The sequence below is a fragment of the Drosophila miranda genome, chromosome 2, assembly GCF_003369915.1.
Source record: "Drosophila miranda strain MSH22 chromosome 2, D.miranda_PacBio2.1, whole genome shotgun sequence".
Lineage (NCBI taxonomy): Eukaryota > Metazoa > Arthropoda > Insecta > Diptera > Drosophilidae > Drosophila > Drosophila miranda.
This window is the reverse complement of record NC_046675.1, coordinates 11,790,506-11,818,024: the sequence shown is the minus strand read 5'-3', so window position 1 is coordinate 11,818,024 and position 27,519 is coordinate 11,790,506. Positions and strand designations below refer to the sequence as shown.

At 40.0% G+C, this 27,519-nt stretch overlaps 1 protein-coding gene across 4 annotated transcripts in view; it reads right to left on the bottom strand.

Moving 5' to 3' along the window:
• The window catches only part of LOC108156556 (forkhead box protein O), a 37,955-nt gene extending 13,944 nt beyond the window's left edge, over window positions 1–24,011 (bottom strand). For 2 of the 4 annotated variants that reach the window (XM_017288079.2, XM_033388678.1), the window contains exons 1-4: window positions 23,912–24,010; window positions 22,759–23,104; window positions 13,765–14,121; window positions 13,469–13,683 (exon numbers count right to left, since the gene is read on the bottom strand). In XM_017288079.2, coding sequence (XP_017143568.1) covers window positions 13,469–13,683; window positions 13,765–13,999 — 450 coding nt within the window. In that variant the 5' untranslated portion in view covers window positions 14,000–14,121; window positions 22,759–23,104; window positions 23,912–24,010. Of the gene's footprint in view, window positions 1–13,468; window positions 13,684–13,764; window positions 14,122–22,758; window positions 23,105–23,577 lie in introns of all 4 variants that reach the window. The other 2 variants (XM_033388679.1, XM_017288078.2) reach the window with 2 other exon arrangements.
• Between the last annotated feature and the right edge of the window lie 3,508 nt (window positions 24,012–27,519).

Below are 27,519 nucleotides of genomic sequence, written 5' to 3'. Positions count from 1 at the left end.
TGGAAAGCAGGAGGTTTACTTGTGGAATTTCTTGGGGTTTCCTTTAACAAACATGGGACTATGATAGAAAGAACTATTGATAGGAAAATCTCTAAGTAAATTTATGAAGTCTCCTAGAACTTATTAAAATACCTTTAAATTAAAGTCTTAATCAATAAATGTTTAAAAAATATCTTCATCTAAACGTTGCACTCCTTAAACTATAAAATTAAATCCATTCCGCTTAGAAATTTAAATTCTAAACCATTTCAAACAAAAAACCTTTCAACACGCAGCATATCAAATGTTTTTTGTGGTTGTTCGCATTTCAAAAAATTCAACAAAAATCCAACAAAAATCTAGAAAAAAAATCCCACAAAAATAGGAACAAAATGGTACACAAAAAAAAACCTCCATGGGACACCCAGATCTATATCGGTTTATGGTAAAAGGTTAACATCAGAAAGGTGTAGGGGTAGTAGGGGGAGGGAGTAGGCCAATGTAGTGTAGGAGTAATCGGGAGAAAGAACGGGAATCGCGCCAATCCAATGGCAGAACAGCTGCAGCGATTCTCACACACAAATCAAATGAAACCCCAAAGTACTCCAATGGACTCGCAAATACAAGCACACACACACACACACACACACACACACACTGGCAGCGGAAAAAAAACGAAAGATTATTCGCATTTAGATGTGAAATTGAGATATAAATTTTTAAAAACGACACTCTCCATGGCTCCCACACCACCCCACGGTCTCTCTCCCCTAAAACGGGGGGCAGAACGGGTGGAACGGCATTGGCATTGGCCCCCCCTGCACCCAGCACCTCATTCATTCAGCTAATTGCTGGCATGCCACCGACTGGACAGCAGTTAAAATTTAATACCAAAACGAGTAGCAAACCCCATTGATATTTGAAGGGGGATTTGAACTGAGAGATACCCTATGAATCTCTGAGAATAAGTAGAATATAAGAGAGATAGATTATAGGCTTAGGGGTTATTATTTGCTGGAAAGAACAAAGAAATGTTTCTTAAGAATCACAATAAATGTATTTACTAACAGATTGTTGCCACTTGAGATCTCATCTCTAGAAATCGAAGATGGTAGAGATAGAACGAAGAAGAAACCCCGTAATACGAAGAATAGTGTGTCCTAACAGGATGTGTGAAATGGGACCCGCAAAAGTTCTTAGCTTTATTAAAAACCCATAAAATAATAGTCTCACTTTAATGAAACCCTATTGATGCACAAGTATATATAATTCTTTGGTAGATAATTCTTAATGAATCAGACTACAACTCATATGCAATTCTTAGGAAATTTGACAGATAGATAGAACGCAGACTACAAGCACAAATAACTTTACAATCTGTATGGAATTTTTCCTAGACAGAGTCATGAATGTAACGAGTATGATTCCGAAAGCAATTCAGAGTCGGAAAACATACATATGTTCTTCAGAAATAAAACAGGATTGCACATTCTTCTTAGAGTTTAATGAAACTTTGAATATCACTAGATAATGAACAGATCTGGCAAATATAATGACTACACTATTGTTATGCTGGAGACCATACAAGATATTCTAAGGCGTTTTGTAACATTTTCTTCGAATTTCACATTCAAAACATATTGTACATACGATATATCTCACAGAACGACATGTCTAGATCGGTCTCCTCTGTTCATCCTCTGTCCATCCTCTGTTCATCTTCTGTTCATCTTCTGTTCATCTTCTGTTCTTCCTCTGTTCATCCTCTGTCCATCCTCTGTTTATCTTCTGTTCTTCTTCTGTTCATCCTCTGTTCATCCTCTGTTCATCCTCTGTTCATCCCCTGTTCATCCTCTATCCCTCCTAAGGTTGTTCCTCATCGTCCCACAAACCAAACAAAAACATCAATATACCCTTGAACTCCTTAGCTAAAGAGCGAGCGAATAAAAATGAACACAATTTCAATGGCAGCAGCGGCGGCAGAGCCGTAAGTTTGGTTTTAGATTCGGTTTTTTTTTAAGTCAAAAAATTTAATTAATTTCTGTATTAAAAAACATTTTGTAAACAGTTTCTGTTTCTGTTTCAGAACGGTACGGTACGGTTACGGTGCCCCCAAAGACTAAACAAATCGGAGCGTAGGATTGCGATGCGATGAGAACTTATGACGATGGTGGTGCCACGGTCTCGGCCTCGCCTCGACCTCTGGTATCCTCGGGTCTGTCTGGTTTGTCTGCTGCAAGCTCTGTTTACCGAAAGACTAATTAATTGTTTAAACAATTTCAAGTTTGCAGTCAAGATGGCAACAGATGAGGTTCGATTCGATTCGACTCGATTCGACTCGACAATTGTTTACCCAAAGAACGAACGGATCGAAGAGCGATCATTGACAGTGGCCATTAAATTGCAAATGAGTTTGAAATTTGAAAAACCATTTGGAAACTTATCACGAAACAGTCGCTGCTTGATTGGATTCCTTATAGTATGTAATTTATGGCGCGTGTTTGATAGCAACTCAAGAAATTGATTAGATAATGACCCCCAGACACAGACCCACAGATAATGACCTACAACAAGGGAACATTCACTGGGGGGGTTGCCTTTCCCTAGAAATACCTCAAAGATATGAAAAGTAGAACAATTCCTTTGTCATCCATCAAATATTGAATTAAATGACATTTCTGGGTTTATCACGGATCTTATGGGATTTCCAAAGAGAACTCTTTAAAGTCTCTCCTCAAACATTTCGCACTTTAAAGTAAACATTTCTTCCACTTCTAAAATCAATATTTAAACAATTTCTGTATTAAAAAGCCATTCAATTCGGCAAACAAAAACGAACTTCAAACTGTTCAAACTAAATAAAAGAGCAATAGACACACGAGCATGCGAGTATAGTGCGGAAAAATGTTCCCCCTAGCAACTAGATATAACCCAGCCATCCCTTGATATCAGCAGCCCCCCTCCCCCGCTCATGGGGTCCCCAAATATTGTAAAGATACGTAGCGTACGAGTATGTGGAACATAAAACAGGCAGACGGTGGCATTATCATCGGGGCAATGATGATGTGATGATATGATATGGAATTGCAAAACTTTTCTTTCACTTTTGTCTGTGTGTCTGTGTGTTTCGGTTTCCCTTTTTTTTTTCTGGCAAACTTTTATGCATTTTTTTTTGGGGCGACAAAGCCTGCGCCAAACAAGGATTAATCGCAGGACACGTCGGCGCCTGCGTGCCAAACGGAAACGGAAATCAAATGACAAACAAAAATGATAGTTTCCCAGCCGCAAGTCAATCGAAGGAGCACCTGAAGAAAGGCGAAAGAACCTTTAAGCAGCGGCAGTCCTGCAAGACCTGGCTGTCCTTCTGTCTGTCTGCCTGTCATTATGTGTCTGCGGTACAAGTGCACTTTATAAGCAGTCCATAAGTGTCGCATTTTGTTGGCGACGACAAAGGACACCAAAGGAATGAATTGAAAGAAAGATTCAAGGGGAAATTGGTAGACGTTTCGATGCACTTTCTGGGGGGGGAAAAGAGTGTTCTTGAGGAAATCTATTGGACTTCTTCGTCTAACATCTCCCATTCAAAGCTCTACTCTGCTGCAGAACTGTGTATAAGCTAGGAACTCCTTTGGTGAGTGTATAAATCGGGCAAAGGAGTATCCTCGAGTAGAAGCAATCGAGCTATAACTGGAAGCTCCACACAAAACTTTTGCAATTGCACTTTGGCCAGCGAAATCGGGCCAAATGATGTGCAATTTCTGTCTATATGTGTGTCTATGTGTGTGGGCGGGTCGAGGACATTGCCCCAAAATGTAAGCAATCGTAATACTCGTCGAATTGAAGCCAAGTTCATAAATGTGTTTGTCGTCTGCTGCTGCTGTCCATGCCGGCCATTCATTCCTTTGCAATGTTTATGAAGCTGCTCTGCTCTGCTCCCAGTGTGACATTCATTAAGTACGAAATAAGAGAGGGGAAATCCCTTTCTCCGTTGGCTGGTGGGTTACTTAGTGTCCCCTGATTGATTATGTGACTGAATTTTGGGGCAGCCTTAAGGCTTGAGGCTTAAAGAGAGAGATACAAAATTAAATAATCATTTTTCCATTGCCATTTTCCTTTAAGGCGGAACTCCAACAAAAAAAAAAACAACTTTATTTATGAGCTTGTGTGTGTGTGGCCGCCCCATTAGTTTGCTTCCTTCCTTCCGGCCACACACTCCCCGTTTTGGCCATTAACTGGACATCCATTGAATGGACACTCCCCCCGCCCCCTCTTGGCCAACTTTCCAAATGATAAATGTGGGTGGAACTTCCAGCAAGTGGTCTTTGAGCGGCAATCAATGGGATTTGGAGTTGTCATCGTCTGGCTAGGCCACGCCCCCCACTACATGCAGACGCCTTTTGGTCATAAACTTTTGAGAAATTATAATTTTATTATCTCAAGAAAAAGGTTATCGAAAAACGTTTGGTCCATCGTTTCCGATATTTCAGTAATCTCCACTTTCTTGGCTCTACTTTTGTCTTAGTTTTATAGCCTCTCCACGGGAGGGACGTCGCCCCTGAAGTTTGGTTGATTTTATGGCTTATTTCTTATGATTATTGCATATTTATTGCGTACCAGACTCTGGACTGGACTACGTTCTGGCCTCTGGCTTCTGGCTCTGATGACGAGGCCGCTCCCCCTCCGGGCAACACATGAGATAATTTCTCAATAAATAATTTGCAATTTTTTATCAAAAAAAAAAAAATAATAAAAACCAGTTTCAATTTGCGATGCCTTGATTGCAGTTAATATATTTATATATCACACAATTACGACTCTATAGAAGGCGCACAAAAACGAGGACAAACTTTGATATTTATTTGCGAAGAAGAACAGCCAAACAGCTCCGTATACATATTAATAAGGTTTATAAATAACTGTTTACATTTTTTAAAAACCAGTCCAAGTCTTGGGAATGGACTCGTTGATGACCATTAATGATTGCTTTGCCTACTAGGAGTATGCCCTCGATGGCACGTGGATCCATTCTGGTTTTCCTACCGAATATACCCCTGTATCTTTCAAGTACTGGGTATCGAGAGTCATCATTTGTCGAAACCAGAATGTGTGGCATACTCGTAAAATTCTGCCACTCAAAATTGTGTTACTTTTTGTTCCCGTCTGTCCCTCCATAAAACCGAACAGTGCGCAACATTTTCATAGCCCAACGGACTGGGGACTGGCGATTGGGGATCAGGGATCGGGAGCGTGTTGTCTCAGGGCCAGACACTAGGCGGCAATGCCAGACAGCGAGACGAGAGGGAGGCCTCCCTTCTGCCTCCTGCCACTTGCATTCTGCGCTGTGTTTCGTGCACAAATCGTAAAATTCTAAGCAGAACATAAATTCTACAATACTCGTACATACATCTATTGCAGAAACATCATGTGCGCGAAATTTACAGCCGGGAGAGGGGCAAGTGGCAGTGCGGTGGTGGTGTTAATTAGTACAACAAATTCCGTCGTGGGGCAGGCTGTAAAAACGCACACAACCCTAACCTCACACAATGCAAAACCGAGTGCAAAGTAAGTACAGAATAATTAATAGCCCCGCCGCACAGTTACGATCTAGACAGACGATCCCCAAGCGGAGGGCCGAATGATCGATGCTGTGGGGTTCCGCCTCCGACTGTGGATTGCAGTGGCGAGAACATGTTTTTAGGAGCTCCAAATCTTGGAATATTTTCGAGTCATATCGGAACATAAATCATTGAAGAATGCAGTGGCAATAAGAGATTTTCGGAGCAGTGGCATACGAGTATTTACAAATGGGAGAACTCTTTTGGTGGGCCTATCACACTCGAGATCTGTTAAATGAAATGATTAGGATAAAGATCATTTGAACATAACTGGAATCGCTTAAAGGCATTTACTATTACATATACGATGCATATCTCGGTATCTTTAAAAGCAATTTTGGAAATATTTAGTATTTATGTAAAGAATGTGTTGCAATAATCTCAGCGATGATATATGTAAATATATTGCATATTTCCATCTATTACTCGGTATCTTTTGAATCGATTTCAGTAATATTTGGTATTCATGTACATGTAGATAAACCGATAAAGAATGCATCATGAGATTTGCTGAGTGATTAAATATTTGTATAGCATTTAATAAGTCCCAAGCCTATAACTCAAGATCTATGTAACATACAACGTATTACTGATAAATATCATTCAATGTATGTGTGTATTTAGTACTAAACTAAACCATTAATGAATTAATGCAAGATATATGTATGTATAATAAAGCCCTGCATGAATCCACAGTATTCCCGATATCACAGCTTTACTCATGGCCCTTTAATGCGTTCGATAATTACGAATCCTCCCTTTAGTCAGATTCGAATCACCCCGAATCACTACAAACCGAGTGCGAGCACTGCGGTCAATATCAGCAGGGTCCCTCAAATGACTCAAAACATTATACAGAGTTCGTGTGCCTTCGGCTATACGAATTCGACTTTTGGTTTAACGAATATGTTTCTTTTATTCTCTTGCTATATCTGAAATTATTATTATTATTTTTTTTTTTTAGTGTAAAGCAAGAGAACGTACACTCACACACATACAATACACACATAGCCAATTTGTGCGTTGCTTTCTCGTTCTCTCTACCAGAAAATTAAATTGAAAGAGAGAGAAAAACGGAATTATGAAAGAGCTGAATCGCTGATTCGAACGGACCGAATCACAGCGAATCGATTCGGTTGCCCGTTTATGCAGGGCTCTAATAGGGCATCGATATCTCAGGATCTATAGGATCTATTTCGTAGTTATAACCGAGATATATCTGTTTTAGACTATGCTACTTCTGTTACAAAACCAATTTCAAGGCTATGTAGTGACAACGCTCCCTTACACGTGCTGATAATTCAATATTTTTCTAATCACTATCGGAAGCACTCTAAAAGTCAAGTAATTATTAGCGCACAGATGCCACAAGATCGTTTTCAAGTGCCAGAAATAAATGTTCTTAACACATTGACTGCGGAGAGCCTCTTTCAGTACTTGTATCTCAGGCTAGAGCCTTCAAGGCCTACATCTAAAATAATATAGTACACAACCAATTTCAAGGCCACGTAACACCGTGGTGACACACGGTGACAGCTCAGGATCTTCCTAATCTCTTTCTCTCAGGAAAATACTTGTAATGTTTGGTAATGAATTCACCACAAATGCCAATGCCATAATATCGTTGCCAAGTGCCAGGCGGCGATGACATATCACCCCGTGACGGTCATAAAAAAAACTAACATTTTTCTAAAAACAAGTCAGTGCAACTAATGCACTGAGCAAAAACAAAAAACAAAACCAAACAAAACAAAAGAAGGCGCGTCTGCTTCCGTGTCGCCAGAGTAACCCGAAAAGGGGGCGTGTTCTTTAGCAGCAGCGAGGCAGTGAGGGAATCCGAGTACTACGCAGTGGAGAGCGGGGTTGCAGGCGAATAAAATGTGGAAATATACATACGAATGCTCATAGTGGGGTCTGCTCTGGCAGTTGGGGCTACGGGAAAGGGGGCTCGGCGCAAAGTAAATGCTTATTTATAAATTAATAATATGCGTGAATGGTAGACTTCTAATGATCTTGTTCTTGTTCTGGTTGTTGGTTGAATTTTGATTACTTTCCAGTATTTGCACGTTTCAGGCCAAAAACCCACTGAAAAGCAGTTAAAAGTATTCGATTTTATTGCGGTTTTATGGCGCACAGCAATTGTTTACGCTCGCGGTGTATTGTTTTTGCATTCAAATGCACTTTAAGCCAAATGAAATGCGCCGCAAAAAAACAGCATACTCGTTCACACTGCGTATACTTAATGGTCGGTTAACGAGCGTGAAAGTATGAGAGGAAAAACACTAATCAAAAAAAGGTAAAAACTATCCAAAGAAGGAGGTGCAGTGCCAGAGTGGTACATGGAGTGTGGCACCCCCTCTCAAAAGTGTCACATTGATTGGCCAGCACCGCGCACACACGCTTCTATCGTAAATTCTATCGTAAATTGTTCGCCCTATCCCTTAATGAATGCCCATTGTTTACTGTCTTTTTCTTTATTGCTTATTTATACAAGCAGTGCAATGCAATGCACTTCGTATTTGAAGAGCTTACGACCGACCTCCTGCAAATTGTTGCCCTGCATTTGTGCACTGGTCAAGTGAGTGACAGGCAGGCCGACTACCGGCTGACTAATGCGCATTTAACAGGAACATTTTGAGGCGACTTATAGTCGTAGATACTGCAGTCGTACACGTGCATTTCTTGATAACGGACCGGAATGAGAACCAAGGCTACGCAAGTGCTGCTAGAACATCAAAGTATTACATGGAAAGTGTGGGAAAAGTCCTAGCTGTAAGATAGTACAAGGCATTTGAAAGGGGCAAAGGAATTTTCCACAGAAGAAACTTTCATTGGAAATCCCCTTTCAAGAAGTTGTTTTGCAACATTCTGTTGGAATGCAGACCCTTCTACATTTGTGTTAGATTTTACTCAGGTTGTGCTCTATTTTTTCTTTTCAGTTAGAGTGTTCTCCTTCATTCTTTTCAAAGAAATGAACGCCCAAATATCAATGGAAAAAGTGCAGAGAACATCCCCAACAGAAGCTTCTATGAATGCCTAATGTTCTGCTGTATCTTCTTCAGTGTTTTTAGGTCCTTCATCATCTTGCACTGCACATTGTATCACTTTCTTCTACGAATTCCTATGGTTCTGCAGAATCTTCTTCAGGGTTTTTAGGTCAGGTTCTTTATTATCTTTCACTGCAAATTGTACCACTTTCCTCTTGAGTATTCTTTCAAGAAGAGAAGCTTCTAGGAAAGGAATAGAATTTGCTCAGCATCTTTATCTTCAGTATCTTCCATCTAGACCTACCCGTAATTTTCGACCAATCCGCTTACCGCTTAGTTCACATTATGCCCGAGATGAACCTTTTAGGGTTATATGCCACAACTATAATTCCCTCTGTTATAACTTATCCTCTGAACTATCCCTTAAGCTAATAACATCTAATATTTACAATCACCTAAACTTAACAAACTTTCAATTTCTCTTCTTTCCTCCTTTTGTATCAATGTTTCATTACAAGCAGATAATTGTAAATGAAATAAATAAAAAATAAATAAATAAATTTAAAGATCTTTTGATTTTTGTATTACTTTCCCCTGATAATAATTCAGTTTTCCCAAATCTTGAATCGTGTTTTTTATCAGCAGATATTCTGCATATTTCTTCTTAAATTCTTGTTCATGCGTCAAACTTTTTCTGAATATATTTTATTATTTTAACTAAAAACCAATATCCGCCAAAAGTACTTCTTAATCCTTAGATCTTCACCAAATCTCATGATCTCTCCTTCTCTCTCTCCGACTCTTACTTCCTCATTTCTATAGCTTTGCCTACAATCTTTTTCGTTATTTTCCCACATCTTACTTGCGTTTTTCTCCACCAATTCTTCTGTTTTGTCTTAAAAATTGGCATTGCCAATCCTTCTGAGTATTTCATTCAATCTTCCATATTTTTTCCCCACCTTAGTTGAAGAGCAAATGCTGAGCATATAAATCTTTCAAATATCCTTCAACACCATCTGATCTTTTAGCCCCCAACCCAACCCATCCCTCACTGGCAACACCCCCACCCTCCTCCACATTCCTCACCTTTCCCGCACCTTGCCACTAAAATCAGGAAATAAATTCCTATATCTGTGATGCCACCTAAGAAGGCATCCATAAATTACACGAAATTTCCAAACATAATTACGAAAAAAAAAAGAGGAAAAAAATGACGGAATAAAAACCATGAAAATGTTGCGGGGCCTCCAAGAAGAATATTTATAACACGTTGCGGGTCGCTGCCAATTAAAAGATTCAAAAAAAAAAAAAGAAAACCACAAAAAAGAAACACAAAAATAAATTGTTAAAAGGAGCAGCAGAGGCAAGGAAGGAGGGAAATACTTGGCACCGGTTCAATGGCCAAAACTACAGAAGATGAGCAGCAGAAGGAGGAGGAGGAGGTGGTGGAAGGGTGGCTTCGTGGCTGCGTGGCTGGGTGGATGATGATGATGAAGAAGACAGGCCAAAACGTGGTGGCCACGAGCCACCAGTCAGTCCACCATCCCGAAGAAGCCTTCGAAATGCAGTGGCAAGAAAAAAAAAAGAATTTAAAATTCCACAAATGTCATTTGAGTGTTTCGCTCGTTTCGTTCTTTATTATTACGACGAGTGTTCGAAGAGGAAGCTCCTTTCGCTTCGAAATGCAGAGGAAGCAAGTGTCAGGTAGAACAGGCAACGTGTTGCATAAATTAGCCGCAGAGGTCCACAAAACATTTCTTAAAGGAATGTGCAAAAAGGGAGACTGCCTCTAAAACTCTTCCTTTCAATATCCAAAGAAAACTGTCTATAAATAAAGACTCGAGGATGTGTCTGTATGGGAATTTGTGTGTGTGTTTAGTTCTTTGGAAGTGCTTGAATGTACGAGTATTCTCATTCTTTGAGGAGTTCCGCTAAAGAGAACTCTGCAACGATTGCAATTTTCTTTTCCCAGAAACTCTATCCCCTCTCCCCCGTCCAACCGAAGCGTATTTCTACGACGCGTAAATACTCCTAATATTAGTACGAAATTCTTTATCAACGTTTTCGATTGTTTTTTCCCGCAACGCAACCCATAAACACGTAATCAAAAACATAACAGTACCCGAAATGGGGGGACCTCGTCGAGTACGGGTTAGGGGTACGTCTGGGGGCCCATGCGAGCGACTACTTCCGCGAAACCCTCAAAGACAAACAACCGAAACAATTATAAACAATCATCATCGCACATTAATAAAAATAATGAAAATATTAGTTCACGAATCCCACGAAAAAACCAACCCAAAAAATACAAAATACAGAATGAAAAGAAAGAAGTCAAAAACAATTCTCTGGAAGCGCGCTGTCTGGGAGGTTCGGGTATCGGGCTTTCGGAGGGACTACGTCTTCGACTTCGTATTTTCAGCGCATTCTGCAATTGTATTTTTTTTTTTTATCACTCGCGAGGTGCCAAAAGCCAGCGAGCGGTTCGGTGGGGGGGTTCGGTTAGTGGCGGGTAATGAAATATCAGCAAAAATGAATGGTAAAGAAAACAATCACGTGAATGACGCACTGCAGTCAACGAAGAAATATGAGTAGATCGAATGATTTTTATGAACGGAAGGAGCCCATCCAAAGGGGAAGGGGTTCGGGGGAATCAGAGTTGAATAGCACCATGGACAAAATGAGTAACACGTGATCAATAGGGAGTACCGACTGTTTCGTCGATCGAATGATTGAAGCATTGACCGAGGGGCGCTGCTGCATGACCTGCAGGAACGAGTGCGTTTTAGACATCACTCAAATCGAAGCTCTAAAAATCCCAAGCAAACAAAAAATCCCCTCCATAAAATCATCTATCAGTAGAGATTTTCGTGATGGACATCCTCTAATTCTTAAGTCCACAAGCAAAATATACGAAAAGATGGCAGACTGTGCAGGATGTCAATGAACTTGTGGCAATTATTGATAACATTGCAAAAAATCTACAGTATTAACACACACACAGATACTTTTGGCTATGTAAGCGTATGTTATCAGTGGGAAATACACGAACAACAAAAAAAAACCATGCCATTAAAAACGAAAAGATCCACCACGAAATACTAAACAGAAATCAAATAAATTTTGTATAGATTTTTGGTAAAATTTCGAAATGGAAACAACTATTAAAATTAGGGGGAGGTTTTTGGATAAGATAGTAATCATGTGATGGGATGCGCCCTAATTAAAGCTAGAGATTCCACAGCTTCTATAAAATGATGATGATTCGGTTTTAATTGCTTTTAATACCCTTACTTCTGGAAATGTTGTATATGCTATCATAAACGATTATAAACTTTAGATTTCTACTCAATTTCTACCATTCATTGCTTCTTATAATTCTTCTCAAACTAATAATATCAAAATAATTGAGATCCATGGACTGGAAGTGGTTTGGTAAAGCAATCTATAGAGTTTTTATCAACGATTATCTATAGACTGATAACAGAGACGAATAACAATCATAAAGCTCTTATCCCGCATACCGATTACATTAATTAACAAACGATTAACCGATAACAGACGTCCAACCAACAATTGCAACCCTGATCCCAATTGAACGCAAAGTTATATTATTCCTAAGCAAATGAATACGCAACTGTTGAGACATGAGCCACAAGAGGCTAGGGGTCAGAGTTGAGTGGATCGGACACTCTGTCTCTGATTGTCTTTGGAGGGGCACTGGCCCGGCGGACCGGTCTCTGAGTATGAATGAAAATGAAGCGTGAGGTAGTACGCATGTATCCATGTTTATGGATGAGTGTTTCGAGTGTGTGTGTGAATGTTTTGAATGCATAAACGAGTGTACAATCTACTATTTATTTACTTATGAATGAGTGCAAACAAAATGTAAATAAAAGATACAAGAAATCAAAGAAAAGAAAAAAGGCAGCGTTCCACAAAAAATCCAAACCGAAGACAGAGGAGCGAAAGGAGTAAAAGATTTGGGAAAGTGGACAGCGAGAAAGAGAAATATGAAATAATTTTTGGATACAAGAAAAAATGCATACAAAATGTGGAAGAAAACAAAGCTACAAAAAAAATATATAAGCCAAACAAAGACTTCACTTTATCTCACTTTCTCCCTCTGTTCCCCTTCTCCTTCTCTTTCTTCTCCATTGGATAGACTTTGGCCATGAACTTGACCGTTTTGCGCCGCGTGTTTGTTGCTCGAAATGCGAACGAAATTGTTATTTGAAAGCCAAAAGAGCAAGCCATTATGACACAGAGCAAAATACAATAGTACAGAGCAGAAAGCTCTCAAAAAAAAAAAAAGAGAAAAAACGAAAAAGAAAACTGGAAGTGGAAGTAAAAGATGAAGCTGAAGACCTGGAAGACCGCTTAAGTGGAGTAAATTTTGTAATAAAGTGTCCAGAGAAAGTGGAAACGCAACTTTTAGAGTAACTCCTCCGAATGTAAATCAGCAAAGGACAGACTGAAAAGGAGTTTATGTGGTAATACTTATCAAATTTAAGAGATACAAATTTGATTCTGAGAATTTCTGAAAATATAATTCCACTTCCATAATTAATCTCTCAATGACATTGGTCAAGTGGAAAACACTCTTTATATCTTCAAAAAGTTCAATAAAAAGGTTAACTTCCATTACAAAACAAGTTCTCAGTAGTAATCGATGCTCCCTTCTCTCTCCCAGTGAGTCTGAACCAATCAAGATGGTTTCAGGAGATTGCAGAAAGGGGTAGGGATAGGATTTCAAACCCTATATGTTTAAAAAGGTAGCTGTAACTATTGCAGTTGACAAATAATGTCCACTTAAACGTGTTATCCCCCAAAACAGCGTAGAATATTGCAGATGAAATTCTTCAAAAGGTTTTTGACAATCCTTACCTTCCATCCGGCACTGCTATTCGAATCGCCTTTATCCTTAAAGTATGGCACATTCTGGACCATCCACTCGTAGATCTGACTGAGGGTCAAGCGCTTATCGGTGGCGGAGCCAATGGCATGCGTGATGAGATCCGCATAGGATAGGTTTCCCCATGCATTGCGACGCGATGAATTCTTTTTGGCTGCATTCGCATTCTGTATAGCCTGCTGTGAGTCTTTATGGATAGAAGGATACAAATGCGTTAGTTACAAGATACACAGATACAGATACAGACACAGAAGATACAAATGCCTACCTCCTGCTGCCAATTGCTGATTGCTGGCCTTTGTACTGTCCAATTCGTCGGCCTGCTCCACAAAATTCTCGGGCCGTGGACAGGGCCATGTGTTGGATCTGGCACGTGTCTGTGGCTCGAAGCCCACGTCGCCGGGCAGGTCGCCACCACCCACCACCCCGCTCAGCTGGTCCATGGCCAGGCCATTGTCTGTGTGGGTCAGCGTTGGCCAGTCCTGCGCGAAGCTGTCCATCATTGGGTGGTACCACTGTTCGTTGTGGAGTTGCAGCTTTGCAGATTTTCAAGCACTCCTCGCCAGCCCGAAAAAAAACACACACACACACGCAAAGCTTTCGCTTCAAGATGTGCTTTTGGTCACTGGAAAGAAGAGAAGAAAGAGAAGATTCAACCTTGAATTCGTGTCTAGTCATTGTAATACACGTATCTTTGTGCAACATCATTCTGTGATCGTTTCATCATTTCATTGGAAAATTACATTCTGATTGTTTCCGTGCGGAAAACGATTACAAAATGATCTTGAGTGCTTCCAAATCGTTAAGGCGTTTGACGTTTAGGGTTTTCCCTAAACTTTTGACTAAAACTAGAAGATCTTTTAAGATTATGATGGGATATTCCAATCTACCGCTAAAAACAGACGAATTACTCGACTCAATAGATATTTTTGGGGGAGACAATCGTAAATAATAGTCCATAGAATGCAACAACAAAGAAATAAAGAGAGAACACAAGTTAAAGAGAGAGAGTAAGAAATTAAGAGAGCGTCTTATCAGCTACCAAGGCAAAGAAGAGAGAGAGAAGAAACACCAGGCGAACGGCAATGAGCGATACGATGCGATGATAATGTAGGTTATGATCTTGTTCTCAAAATGCCACACATATTTTCTATGAATTTCAATATTATTCCGTACACTCGTACGCGTTGTTTGAGGGGCTGCTTGAAATGTGGAATGGAAATCAATTAATTTTAATAAAATCTATGAATGCATTGAATGACTAAATTTAGCACACAGAACTGACCAGAACGAATGAGAACGGAGAATAGAAACGATTTCAATTAGTCTAAAAGTCTGGCGACGCGACCACCGACCACAGTTATCAATGTCCGAGACCGTATAATTGTTGATAGTATATATTTTGGTGGGTAATCAAAATAAAAGTCCAAACATGTCGCTCTCCCTCTCTATCTCTCTCTATATATATTTGTGTGATCTGAAGAGACAATCTGTTTGTGTATATACTCTCGTAAAAGGTCTATTGACACTGTCTGGAATGGGCGGACAGACCGGGAGACTACTGCTGATAAGTTATTGAAGCCTGACGAGCATCGGACGGGAACCTTGATAGGGAATGGGGACTCTGTCTGTAACCAAAAGAAAGTAATACACTTGAAAAACCAGACTTATTAGACATTACCCAACAACTGCACAAGAGCTGCTATATAAAAGAGAGATCATAAAACGATCAAACTTGAGTGCAAGCTTTTCTCTTATAAAAGAATATAACATTATTCCCTTTGAATGTCTATGTCAAACCTTTTTAAGCTTCACCCGCTTCTGGCTCTAGCTCTAGTCGCTCTTCTAGCCTAAGAGAGCCGAAAAGCTCAATGGAATTAAAGAGCACACACACGCACGCACTGCTCTTCACTCCTCTCTCCCTCTCTTCATTGTGATATTGTAAACAAATTGAAAAGTGTGTGTGTGCAAAGGCGCGTAACTCAATTAAACACACGCACACACGGCACTCAATCATATCTGCGTGTGCGTAGATTCGCATATATTTTTGTTCATTGAACGACACACATAAATAGAGAGGAAGAGAGGTAGATACGAGTAGAGAGTGATAGAATGAGAGAGGGCGGGGGCGGGCGGGGGCTAAAGCGTTTGCCTTGAGAACACGGAAGTTCATTCATTCGGGATCTTTTTTTTCTTTCGTTGTACCTAAAAATCATTCGTGGCGGTCGGCCTACCTGAACATCGCGTCGCCTCAACGAACGATTTTTGTTCTAGGAAATCATCTCTGGGCTGCTGCCTGCTGTCTCAAACTTTAGACTTTGCCAAAAACCCATAAAACAATCCGAATTATGTACTATCTACATACATATATGCATGGGGTTGTGTGCGTATTTAAATAACGTAATTATTTAGATAGGGTCGCGCGCCGTCGTCGTTGTTTTTGTCATTATATAATATCTTTCCAGCGAAAGGTTTATGGCCGCAAATAATGGTGCCCCCACCCCAACCCCAACCCTAAGCAAAAACAAAAACAAAACAAAAACGAATTGGAAACAGAAAAAGGTAGAAAAACATTCCAACAACCTGACCTAAGCCACTACTACAAAACTACAACTGCAAAACACCACGCGAGTAACAGAAACAAAAATCAAAGCAGAAATACTCTGAGAGGCTGTCAAAAAAAGAAAGAAAGAGAGAGCGGGAGAGAGGGGGAACACAGAAAGCACAAAACACACATCAAAGTACAGCAGAAGCAATGATCGAATGGCATATACTCTCTACTCAAGATTTCAACGACAGAGACAAAGAGAGAGAGGAAACGAAGCACCTTTTCGAGCAACAATTCGGTTAATGCTTTCGGTTCACACACACCTTCGGCTACCTTCGGAGGGTCGTGTCTTTGGTTTGCTTTCTCTATGTTCTCTTGATCTTCGACTACCTACTTCTCTCTCGCCTGCTGTTAGGGTTAATTCGTGGTATAATACTCTGCAATCGACCTAAGTATAAAAGTTACGCAATTCTTTACGCTCCCTGATTAAACCAAATATGTAAATACATCCCACATAAATTATAGCCTTATTTATGAATATATTATTTACATGCTACCTGCCATAGTTCTATCATGATCTTGGCTATATGGATTCTCTTATAACTGCTAAAAAAAAACATCGCCTTTAGAAGACTTACTCTGATTTCTCCATACTCTTCTGTATACTTCCTTATATTCATGGATTCCCACTTTCAATGTACGATTTCTTGTCATGCCTTTTCACATCATACCATTTGTTATCATATCTTTCTTTATCACAGCATTAATTTCTATTGGGCAGAAACTTTATCGTATGTTGCAAAATCTCTCTTAAACCCTCCCAGAATCCTCTAATTAAAGGCTAGATACAGATCATCTTTCTGATCACATATGATTCCCTCTTAGGCAACAAACCGCTTTTACCCTCGTTTTACTGGGTATCAAATGCGACGTAGAGTGCGTTTCTCCCACCTAAAAATAACCCATTTCGGGGGAGTGTAAAATTCTAATTGCTGCCAACTAATTCAAGTAAATTAAGATGAGCATTTGCTGCTATTTGCATATTTGGCTGTTAAATATAATCTTCGAGTGAATTGTATTTTCGGCCAAGCGCAAATTGCGTCGCACAGACGTCCCCCAAATGCGACTGCGAATGCGAATATATTGAATACTATGCAATAGAAGTTGATAATATTATAGAAAACAAAACAAAACAGAACAGAATAACAATAACATCAAAACAAAATGTAAGAAAAAACAAAGCTTCATTCGTCGTATTGATGGGAAAATAGTGGATTGGGAAGTAGATTCTTGTTTTTTGCCCTATCGTTTGATATGAAAAGAGAAGCCAATTAAGAGAGAGATTTAGATTAAGACTAAGAGATGGGGTATTCCATATATCATTTATTACATCAGATTAAAGGCAAAACATTCGACTGACGCATATTTGCGTAGGTGTTTTTCCCCGATCCGATCCGATAATTAGAAGATCAATGGAAAACAACTCTCGAATAAACATGTGAGAGATTATGTTAATGATCGCAAATACGAGTATATGGTGGGTAAATAAACTTCTAAACAACCGCTGGGCAGACAGACATAACCCACGATATAGAAACCAAACCATAAACCATATGTAATCTTTAAAAGATATTCACAAATCAAATGATTCATTCCCCTCGGCGTGGGTGTGTCGGTTGGAAAAATTAGCCTTGAAAATAGTCTTGTACGAGATCTATTCCTTCTCGTATATTACAAAATATGTGTATGGGGAAATTTGGGGCGGGAGAGGGGGCAAAGTATTTCAATGTCACGGACAGCACGAAACGTACGAAAATTTCATTTGACAAGCGCCTCATTAGGGAAATGACTCGGGCTGTCTCTTTTGGTTTTCGAATTTCTAAGGAGGTGTGGCAATTGTTATGGTAAATGGGGCACGCAACAAGTTGAAAATTTCTACAACCAACCACTACACATACAAACAATATACTATGTATCTTATATAGAGACATAACAGACAACGAAAGGTAAAAACAGATCTTAAATAATAATAAAAAGAAAAGCACCCAAAAGCAAACTAAATAAAGATGGCAATAAAAAAAAGATATAATGAAAATAAAACCAGAATCTGAATGAGAATAAGAACAAAAAGAAGGAAAGAAAAGAAAGCGAAACGAAACGAAAGAAAAGAAAAACAACAGAGCGAGAACAAAACAAAAATAAACCGAACACTTGTTACGTAATTCCTTTAATAGTTCTCTCTTTTCGGCTCTCCTCTCTTCTGCTTTCCGCACAAGCTTTTCTCATTTGTTCCGTTTGATCCCACATACACACAACATAATATTCTATATGTATTGGTTCCGCTATCAGCGCTGCGCCTACAGTTCTACCAAAAAAGATTCTCTTGACTTTGAGAACATCTGCTCCCAAGACCCGAGACGAAACTTGCCCTCTCCGTGGAGATCAGATGATAAGCCACGAAATTGTAGGAGTCAGGGGCGTAGGCAACACATTAAGGGAGTGATGATTGGAGCGGAGGCCATTATAATGATAATCACTGAAAAGTAGGTCAAATCATAGTTTTCTAGCTATAAATAGAAAGCAAATTAAACAAATTAACCCTAATCTAGGCTAATCCACAGATTATCGGGTTAAACATTAAAAGAAAGAATGCAAAGTTAAAGGCCACAACCAAATGGTGACCCAAAATGATGTGTCTATAAAACGATGACCCAGAAAATTAAACATCAAAAGAATACATAGGAAATTTTGTATTGGGTAAGTAAACGGAAAGTCAGGAGAATATATGGCCTATATCAAATGGTGACCCCGAAAAGGGTATCAAAAAAGGGTGACCTATAGTAGTTTTGTCAAAGGATTCTAAAATGAAAAAAAATCCATTCAATGTCTAATTAGAAACGACAAATCAGTAAATTAAATTAAGCTACCCTCAAATTGGTGACCCCGACATTCGTAGGACTTCAGTCTGAGCTTGAGGTTAATCCAGAAAAATTATGACGTGTATCCTTTTCTCTACATTCAATAAAAAGGAATCCCGGCATAACGTTAGAAAGAATTAAAAACTAAAAGGTCACAATGGTGACCCCGCCACAATGGCAGGCCCTGCGGCATGGCTTGACCCTCCTTTGACAGCTCTGCCACTGCTGCTGCTGTAACTCTGCTTATCATTTTAAGGGGACACCGAAAGATCACGAACCGGGATCACAAAACTATCTGCCAGATGCGAGGCTCTGCCCCTCAAAACCATGTGATTATATTCGTATGCACGGAAACTCTTACTCGTATGCCTACTATGCCTGTCCCCTGGCCTGGCCTGGCCTGGTCTGGTCTGGCTCTTGCCCCTCTCACATAAGACCTGGTTCAGCAATGTGGAAGTAAAAGAGATCTACTCCCCAGCAGCCACAGCAGCCGTAACCCGTCAAACAGGATTATAAAGCAAAGTAAGTCAACTCTCGAGAGAAGGTCTCTCCCCAGCCAAAAACTAAAAAAAGAAAAAATCCAGCATAAAAAAAGAAACCTAAAACAGAGAGAAAAAAAAAAGGCAAGACTGACAGCTGGTCGATCGGACAGCAGCGGCATCGAAGATACAATACACAGAGCAACAACTGGTATGGTCTGCACTGATCTGGTCTGGTCGGCCCTCTGCCTAATGAGCCGACGACGACGACGACATCAATCCCCAGCCCCAGCCCAAGCCCAGAGCCCAGAGCCCAAAACCCAAGCACCTCGCGACCCTACAATGTGGGGGATCATAATGATGATGATAATAATGATGATGTCGATGACGAGGCCACATCGAAGTCACTTGTCCGCTATACTCTACTCGTCTGTGCATGTGTGTTGCATGTCTCTGTATGGGTGTGTGTGTGTCAGTATGCGGTTTGTCACCCTCCATAACGCCGGAACGACCTTTGGTTTTTAAGTATTTTAAGTATATTCCGAGCAAAAGCTAACCTGCTGATAAAGAGCTTGAAATTGGATTGCATTCTTATACTCTTTTCGAGAAAATTATATGGAAGACGGGGTTTAAGAACTTTAAAGTTGTTTGAATGATCGTTAAAGTTTCAGAAAGAGGTCGTTTTAAGACTGAAATTAAAGGAATACAATCCGTTCGAAATATTTGCAGTCCTCAAAAAATATAATACAAAACTAGGTTCTACTTTTACAGGATCTTATTCCACTGGATTCCCCTGAATCCTAAATGGATTTCAAATTCCACGGATTCTTCAATGGACTTACTTTCCAGCGTTTCGAAACGTTTGAATTATATTCCAGTTATCCTTCACTTTTTGCTCCTTCCCCCTTTCACCTCTCTCTCTCAGTGCGTTTCTTATCAAAAACAGCAACGAGAGAGCGGCAGATAAAAGCAAAGATAAAGAGGAATAGCAACAGCAAAATGCACATCATATTTTTATGCACATTATAACTGTTGCTATGGTATGCTGCTATCCCTCTCTGTCTCTCTTTGTGGCTTGCGCTTATCTCTCCCTCTCTCTCTCCTATCGTTTGCTCCTATCTCTGCCCCAAGCTATACGGCTTTAACCCCTAGACAATGCCAAAAATCTAAACCTTGGTCAACAAAATCTATTTATGCCACAATTTCCATCTGTATCTGCATTCCACTTTACTCCTAATTTTGTTTGCAATTTCTTTCTGCGTAGTAGATAGGGGGTGGGGGGGACAACACGTGTAAAAGGGCAAGAGGGAAATGCTTTCCATAATTTTCTCATTACTTTTCATTCCAGCAGCTGGGAGCACTCGCCTCTCCAGCGACAAGTGCCTGCATTCCCACTGCATTCTGGTTTTTTCTACGCTGTTAATATTTAATAATTTATTAAGTCAATTATCGCGGAAGCTTATTCAAATAAAAGCTTATTGAAAGTGCAGTTAGCTAACAGCCCAGCCCAGAGCCTCTGGCCCCTTTCTTTCCATCCCGCTCTCTATCTCTTCCTTCCCCCCCTCCCCTGACACACACACGTGGCGGCTTGGGAGAGAAACACGCGCTAGGAAAGAGAGCGGTTCAAGGGAGAACCAAGAGCGGGGAGCACCAGAGTGTGCGGCGGCGGCACAAAGGCAATGTGCAATAGTTCACAGTCACCGAAGGAGGAATGCAGCGGCAGCGCAGCAGCAGCGAATGCAAATGTAGGAAGTAGGCAAAAGAGCGCGTGCAATGTTTGTAGAATTCATTAAAATAATTAAAGAGCAAAACGATTCCGAAGCCCACCAGTGGATCGATCGACGATTTGATGGATAGATGGAAAACTTGTGATGTGATCATCCTCTTTTCAGTTAATCATCGCAATTGAGGATGATCTTGAGGTAGCAACTGAATGCGGATTCGATAGTGTTTGTGTGATGCGGATCGGTGGTTATTTCATGCATGTTTAGTTCCACATGAAAATGATATTTGGTTTGATTTGGTATTTATTTTCATGACAACGTTAATTGACACTAAACCATCATCGATTCTTTGGCACATTTCATTGATAAATATTCCATCATTCTGTCGAGAGAAGTGCAGCCAAGGAAGTAATCTTTCCTGCCTTCCTCTCACTCCTTTCTTCTTCCATTCCCTACTTTCTCCCATCTTCTAATTGCAACATTTTTCAACAAACTTTAGCACATTTTCCACAAACCTTATCAGTGCGGCACGTTCTACCGTTGTGGCCAGCAAACACTCAAGATATGATAACAGCCACACACAGACCCACTGTGGGCCATCAGCTTCTGTACCTTGGCACCGTACCGCCGTACCACGATACACATATGTATAAAAAAAAGAAACCCTTATCATAAAGAACTCTTTTTGACAGGCAAACCGAGTGGCGTATTCAACCCATTTATGAAAATGAAACCTAATCGCATTTCAATGTCAATAATGAGCCCAAAATGTGGTTTAAAAATACAGAAACATGCTAGTACTTTAGTTGTACTAGTTGCAAGCGAATCGAATAGAATCGAAAATCGGGGGGGGAAATCGGGGAAACATAAACAGCAAAAGCAAACTACGACTATGTATGTACAAGCGTGACACACGACACTCGGGGATTGGGGATCGGGGGCTCCAGTGCGCTATCAGTGGATGGTGTGTGGCGCTGAAGTTTCTATTTTTAGAGCCATTATCAGCAGTGCTCTAATTAAGATCTCCCCACCGATCCGCCCAGGTTCCCTTCTCTGAACAATAAATAGTCGAATAAAATGAACACAAAAACCAAACTAATAAAACCCCGCACGAGTGCCATAGAATGCCAATCGAACGTGACTTTGCTTTTCATCATTTGAATGAAACTCACTTTCTTATTGATCTTGAAAAAGCAAAAGGTTTTGCTTCCAGATATTTTGAGGAATTTTAGGAAAGAAAAATTATTGTTCCTTGCTGAAATATTACTGGTAAGAGCAGAAAAATTCGCAAAGTAGAACCAACCCAACCAAAATAATTCATAGAACATCTATCCACTATTACCATTTATCAAAGACAATACAATATATTTGGCAACAAATTTTAGTGAAGAATAGGTCTTTACTTGAAGGAAAGTTACTTTTAAACCTCTATTGTGTCAAGGCTCTACATTTTAAAAGAAATTCATAAATTGGAGACCCCTCTCTTAGCAACTATAGATCTACAGCAGTTCCAAAGCTCTGCTCTTTGTATAGTATCAATATTATGTGTACATTTGTGTAGTTCTAGTTCTAGTTATAGTTTTAGTTATTTACCCGCCAAAAAAGTGCCAAATGGTTGTGGAAATTATTCAGCAAACTGTTGCTCCTTGTTGACTGTGATATTTTGTAGATAATAGTTATTATGTCTGCTGCCGATGACGATTTATTTATGTTTTTTAGTTGCTGTTACACTGTTTTACTTTGTATTTTTGCACTTTTAATGGGGTTTTTTATGGGGTATTTCTGGTTATAGTTGATGATGCTGTTGTTTTGAGCAAAACTTGTGCTTTCTTGACTTTTTATATGGATTATTATCAGATCCCTACAGGTTTTGATGAGGCATAACTTTTTGCTCAGTTTTGGGTTTTGGGTATTTTGTTGGGCGGCGGTTTTTGCTAAGCTGTATTTACAAAAATATTTAAAATTATAATCAAATTCAAGAGAAATAAATAAAAACAATACAAGAGAGCAGCAAAGCCCAACAAAGAAGAGAAAAGCACACACAAAGGCACACACACGCGAAACGATAAGAGAGTGGCTGAAAGAGAAGCACTCAAAGAGAGTGTGTTTGGATCATGATCGCGTCACGTCATCAATTCATGCCAATTGGACGCACACACACACACGCACACATACAACCGTTTAATTGGAATTCGTATGAGAATTCAATGAAAACCGAAAATGTTGTTTAAAGTTCAAATGGGAGGGGAATAAACCAAATTTTTAATATAAACACGTTTCAGGTTTACTCCAATTTGCGCACACACACACACACACACAACCCCACCACCGCCGAAATGGTGTGCGTGTTGAAATTTGAAATTTGTTCCCCCCAAAGCCAAAAAAATAAAAAATCGCATATACCCGCCATACGTTTTATATAGAAAAATACAACAACGTGACTTCTTCGAGACGAAGATCATCCAAGCATCGTGCTACGTACATATATACGCTGTTGCTCTCTCCCTCTCCCTCTTTTTTTCTCTTTTTGCTTTTATTTCGCTTTACGCTACGCTTTACGGAACGCGTTCTTTTTACGCTTTAGTTTTTTCGAATTTTGTTTTTTTTGGTGGGGACACTTTTTTCACATGTTTCTGATGGCGCACAATTCTTTCACTTTTTTTTCTATTTTCTTTTTTGCCAAACGCATGATCGATCGTGGCTTTTGTGGGTGGACGGTGGGGTAAGTAGTGTTTAAATGAACGACCTCGTGGCTTTTAACCGCGCAAAGACTATCGTTAACACTGCTGCTTCTAGTTGGAAAGTTGGATGCCGACTGTGAACACTGATTCGTCGTTTCAGTCGTTCAATCGTTCATTCGTTTCGTGGCGCAAAAAGGCGGTCGTTCTGGTGTGTGTGTGTATGTGCTTGTATTACGTCGTTCGTATAGGAAACGAAGCAAAGCAACAATCGGAAAAGAGAGAGAGCGAGAGAGAACAAGCTTTGCTCTCCGTTGCTGGCCATTCAAGTTCCACACGGTGCTCCCACTTACGTTCCACTCACACACAACACGAAACAACCCAACCGCCTTTTATTTTATTTTATTTTTTTGCCGCTCACTCTTCACGTTTTTTGTACAAACACACACACACACTAATGTATATGTGTATATACAGTAGATATCAAGAAATAAAAGCCATAGTTTACCTATTTTATACATTTGGAATTTAAATTTGATGCCTTTTGTACATTCTTCGACGAAAGCTGATCAGAGAGCGGTCTGTCAGGGGCAGAGGGGGGTATTTGATGGAGGCGGTGAGGTGGGGCTGTGGGGTGTGTGTGTGTGTGTGGATTGTGGATGGGTCAGTGATTGGGTGGGTTGGTTCGTTGGGTGGTTTCGCGTTTGGCATTGCTGATAAGAAAACGTAGGCAACGCAGCTGTTATCTCCGAATTTACTCTTCTCTCTCGAGTTCTCTATCTCTAGTGTTCTCTTAGAATCCCTCTCTTCCACTCATGCCGTCGATTGTCTCGTGATGGAAAATTTCCCGAAATTGCATTCCACTGATAATGCCAGCGCTGCACATTTGTGACCTGATGATCATTCAAGTTCTAACTTGCAATATAATATTTTTATATGAAAAGTATCGTAATTCCACGATTTTTTAAGGAGTTTTATAAAAAGTTCTTGAATTTCTTACTTTTATTTCTTAAAAGAATATTTTCGCATAAACAGATGATGATCATATAAACAAAACAAAATCATTCTCAATATCACCAAAACATAGTTATTCCCGATTAAAATTCGATAAAACAAAATCGCTAATATGAAAATGAATCTGTGTCAGAGTGTATGCGTGCTTTTGAGCTTTTTTGGGAACAAGTATTTTATTACCATAGCTTTTTTCTACATCTACCCCACCAGCCCACCTCCCTCCGTATCTATACAGAGTACCAGTTTAGGCATATTCGCCTAGTCCCGGGGCCCCGGGCACTGGCTCTCGTGCGAGTGTTTATCGGTGTTTTTTTAATGTGCCTGCCACATAAATTCCGCAAAATTACACGGCTAATGAAGTCTAGACGCTGTGGCCGATCCACCACTTTATGGATCGTCTAAAACTTAACTTCGTTGCCCAGTCCCGAGAGGAAATCCAATGATATATGGGAAGAATCTATGGAAAATATTGACAAATTTTTGTGGACTTCGAAAGTGGAGCAATTTACTAAGCAAAAATAAGATAGAGACAAAACCTTAAAATTATCTAAAATCTTTGAACAAACATTAACTGGAAGTTCTTAAAGTCATACAGTCTGAGGTGCTTTCAAGCAAAACAAAATGACAAACAAGAATGTTTTTATGAACCTTGGGGATTTGAAAATGCTACGATAAAGATAAACCTTTATATAGTTATATTTTTCCAGGTTATACAGGTAGAGCTTAAGCAAGTAAAAACTTGGTATAGGTAAGTTCCATTGGGGCATCACAGACCATAACATTTGGGCACACGGAGTACTTCTTATAAAGAAAGAACATCTAAGTGAATGCCTGTCAAAGCTTATTAGAACCAATCGAACATCGACCAGTGTCTCAATGAACAATCGCCTACTCATATCGCAAGAAATTCCTTTCAGATTACACAAACGTCTTAACCTGGCCCCCCACCAAAACCCCTCCAATACTTGACCATAATTGCCGCCAGAAACATTTAAGAGAGGTTTGTTTTGGGAACCGGAGATTAAGATACCCTTGAGGACCGTTTCATTTTATGAGGGCTATACAATGTAGAATTTTGGAGTATATCTTTCAAAGAATTCATCTTACAACCAAAGTTTGAAAAAGTCTTTAAACATCCAGGAACTTGCCTGACGCGGCTTTTGATGGTGATCCAGAATATGCAGCCTTTATAGGTTCCTTTCTCTCCATTACCAAAATCTCAACAAAATTACATAAAAATCGACACTTGATTGTGAACGGATCCTAAAAGCATGCGCTAGAAATAATATTGTTCGAAAGCCAGGTGCGCTTCAACTTTTGTTGTGCATTCTGGCTTTAATCGTGATCCGATCGCAATGTATTTCTGCAATCTAGTGGATGTAAACTTTCTTTATTATTCTGCATTTTCGGCTTTCAAGTATCTTCAAAACGAGACTGCCAGGCGCATGACTATTAAATCTATTGATGCTAATCAAGTATAGATACAGATACAGGAAAAGTACAGACTTTATAGAATCGGAATCTCTTCCTTCTGGCTGCTGCATACACCTACACGAATTTAATATACCCGTGTACTCTTCGAGTAGTGGGTATAAATATTGTACGGGTGTATAAAGCGTATTCATTTGCGTTGGCGCGTGGCGAATTGCAAACTGTCGACGCCCGTTGGCGGGAGACTGGCTCTCCATCCCCGTAGCAGTCTGTCTGCCTCTCGTAATCACTGCCAAATTTGACAAACTGGACACGCAAGGCATTAACTCAGGTTTCAAATTGCGCGCCAAAAATCGAAGCCGAGCGAATGAGTGACGTGACGATGTTGCCTCGGAGCCAACCAGCTCCTCCAGTGACGTACTCTCTCAAACACAAGCGTCGCATTTCTCTTATTGCGCCTGCGCAAAGCTTTTGAGCCGCGAGAAAAAAAAAAGAGCAAGCAATCGACGACGTAGTATCGTAGCAATTGACATTAGAAAGAGGTTGGAGCCCCGAACAGCCGCCACGATCCGAAGCGAGTGAAACCGAAGCACACAGAGCAGATTGGCCTTCAAAAAATTATAATTTCTGTATTAATGTCTCGACTCGACAGTGTGTTGGTATGCGGCATGTTAGGGGGTGGGGTCTTGGGGGTCTCGTTGGTGCTAAGTATTGCTGGTGGTCTGATGTTTGGGGCTCCAGTTGGCCCGCTCCGCTCCGCTTCGCCTCGCCCGATGTTTGTTTATAGGTTCTCCGCCTGAGTGTGTGCGAGTGTCTTTTATGGAAATTTCAATATTGTTAGTAACAATTTGTTAGCTCAACAATTTGTAGAGCTCATTGTGAGTGTTTTGCATTGAGAACACACTTTTTAGGTTCATAATTGATAGCAAAATGGGGGTTAAGCGATAAAGAGGGAAAGATCTTTCAGTGGGAATCTTCTTTATAGGGAAATCACATTCAAATATCTTTCTTCCAGCTCTTTTTGCCTCAGTATTTTGGTCTTCATTCAGTTCTTCTTCAGTAAATCAACTCCTTTGGAATTTCACACATTCGTTCCATTATGAATAATACTGGAAATAATTCCCCATAATCCGCTTGATCAACTGTATCTGAAACGGTATTTTTTCAGTGCTATTGCTTCGTGGAAGGAACACAAGATTTTGTGACGCTTGTAGCGAGATGATGCTGAATG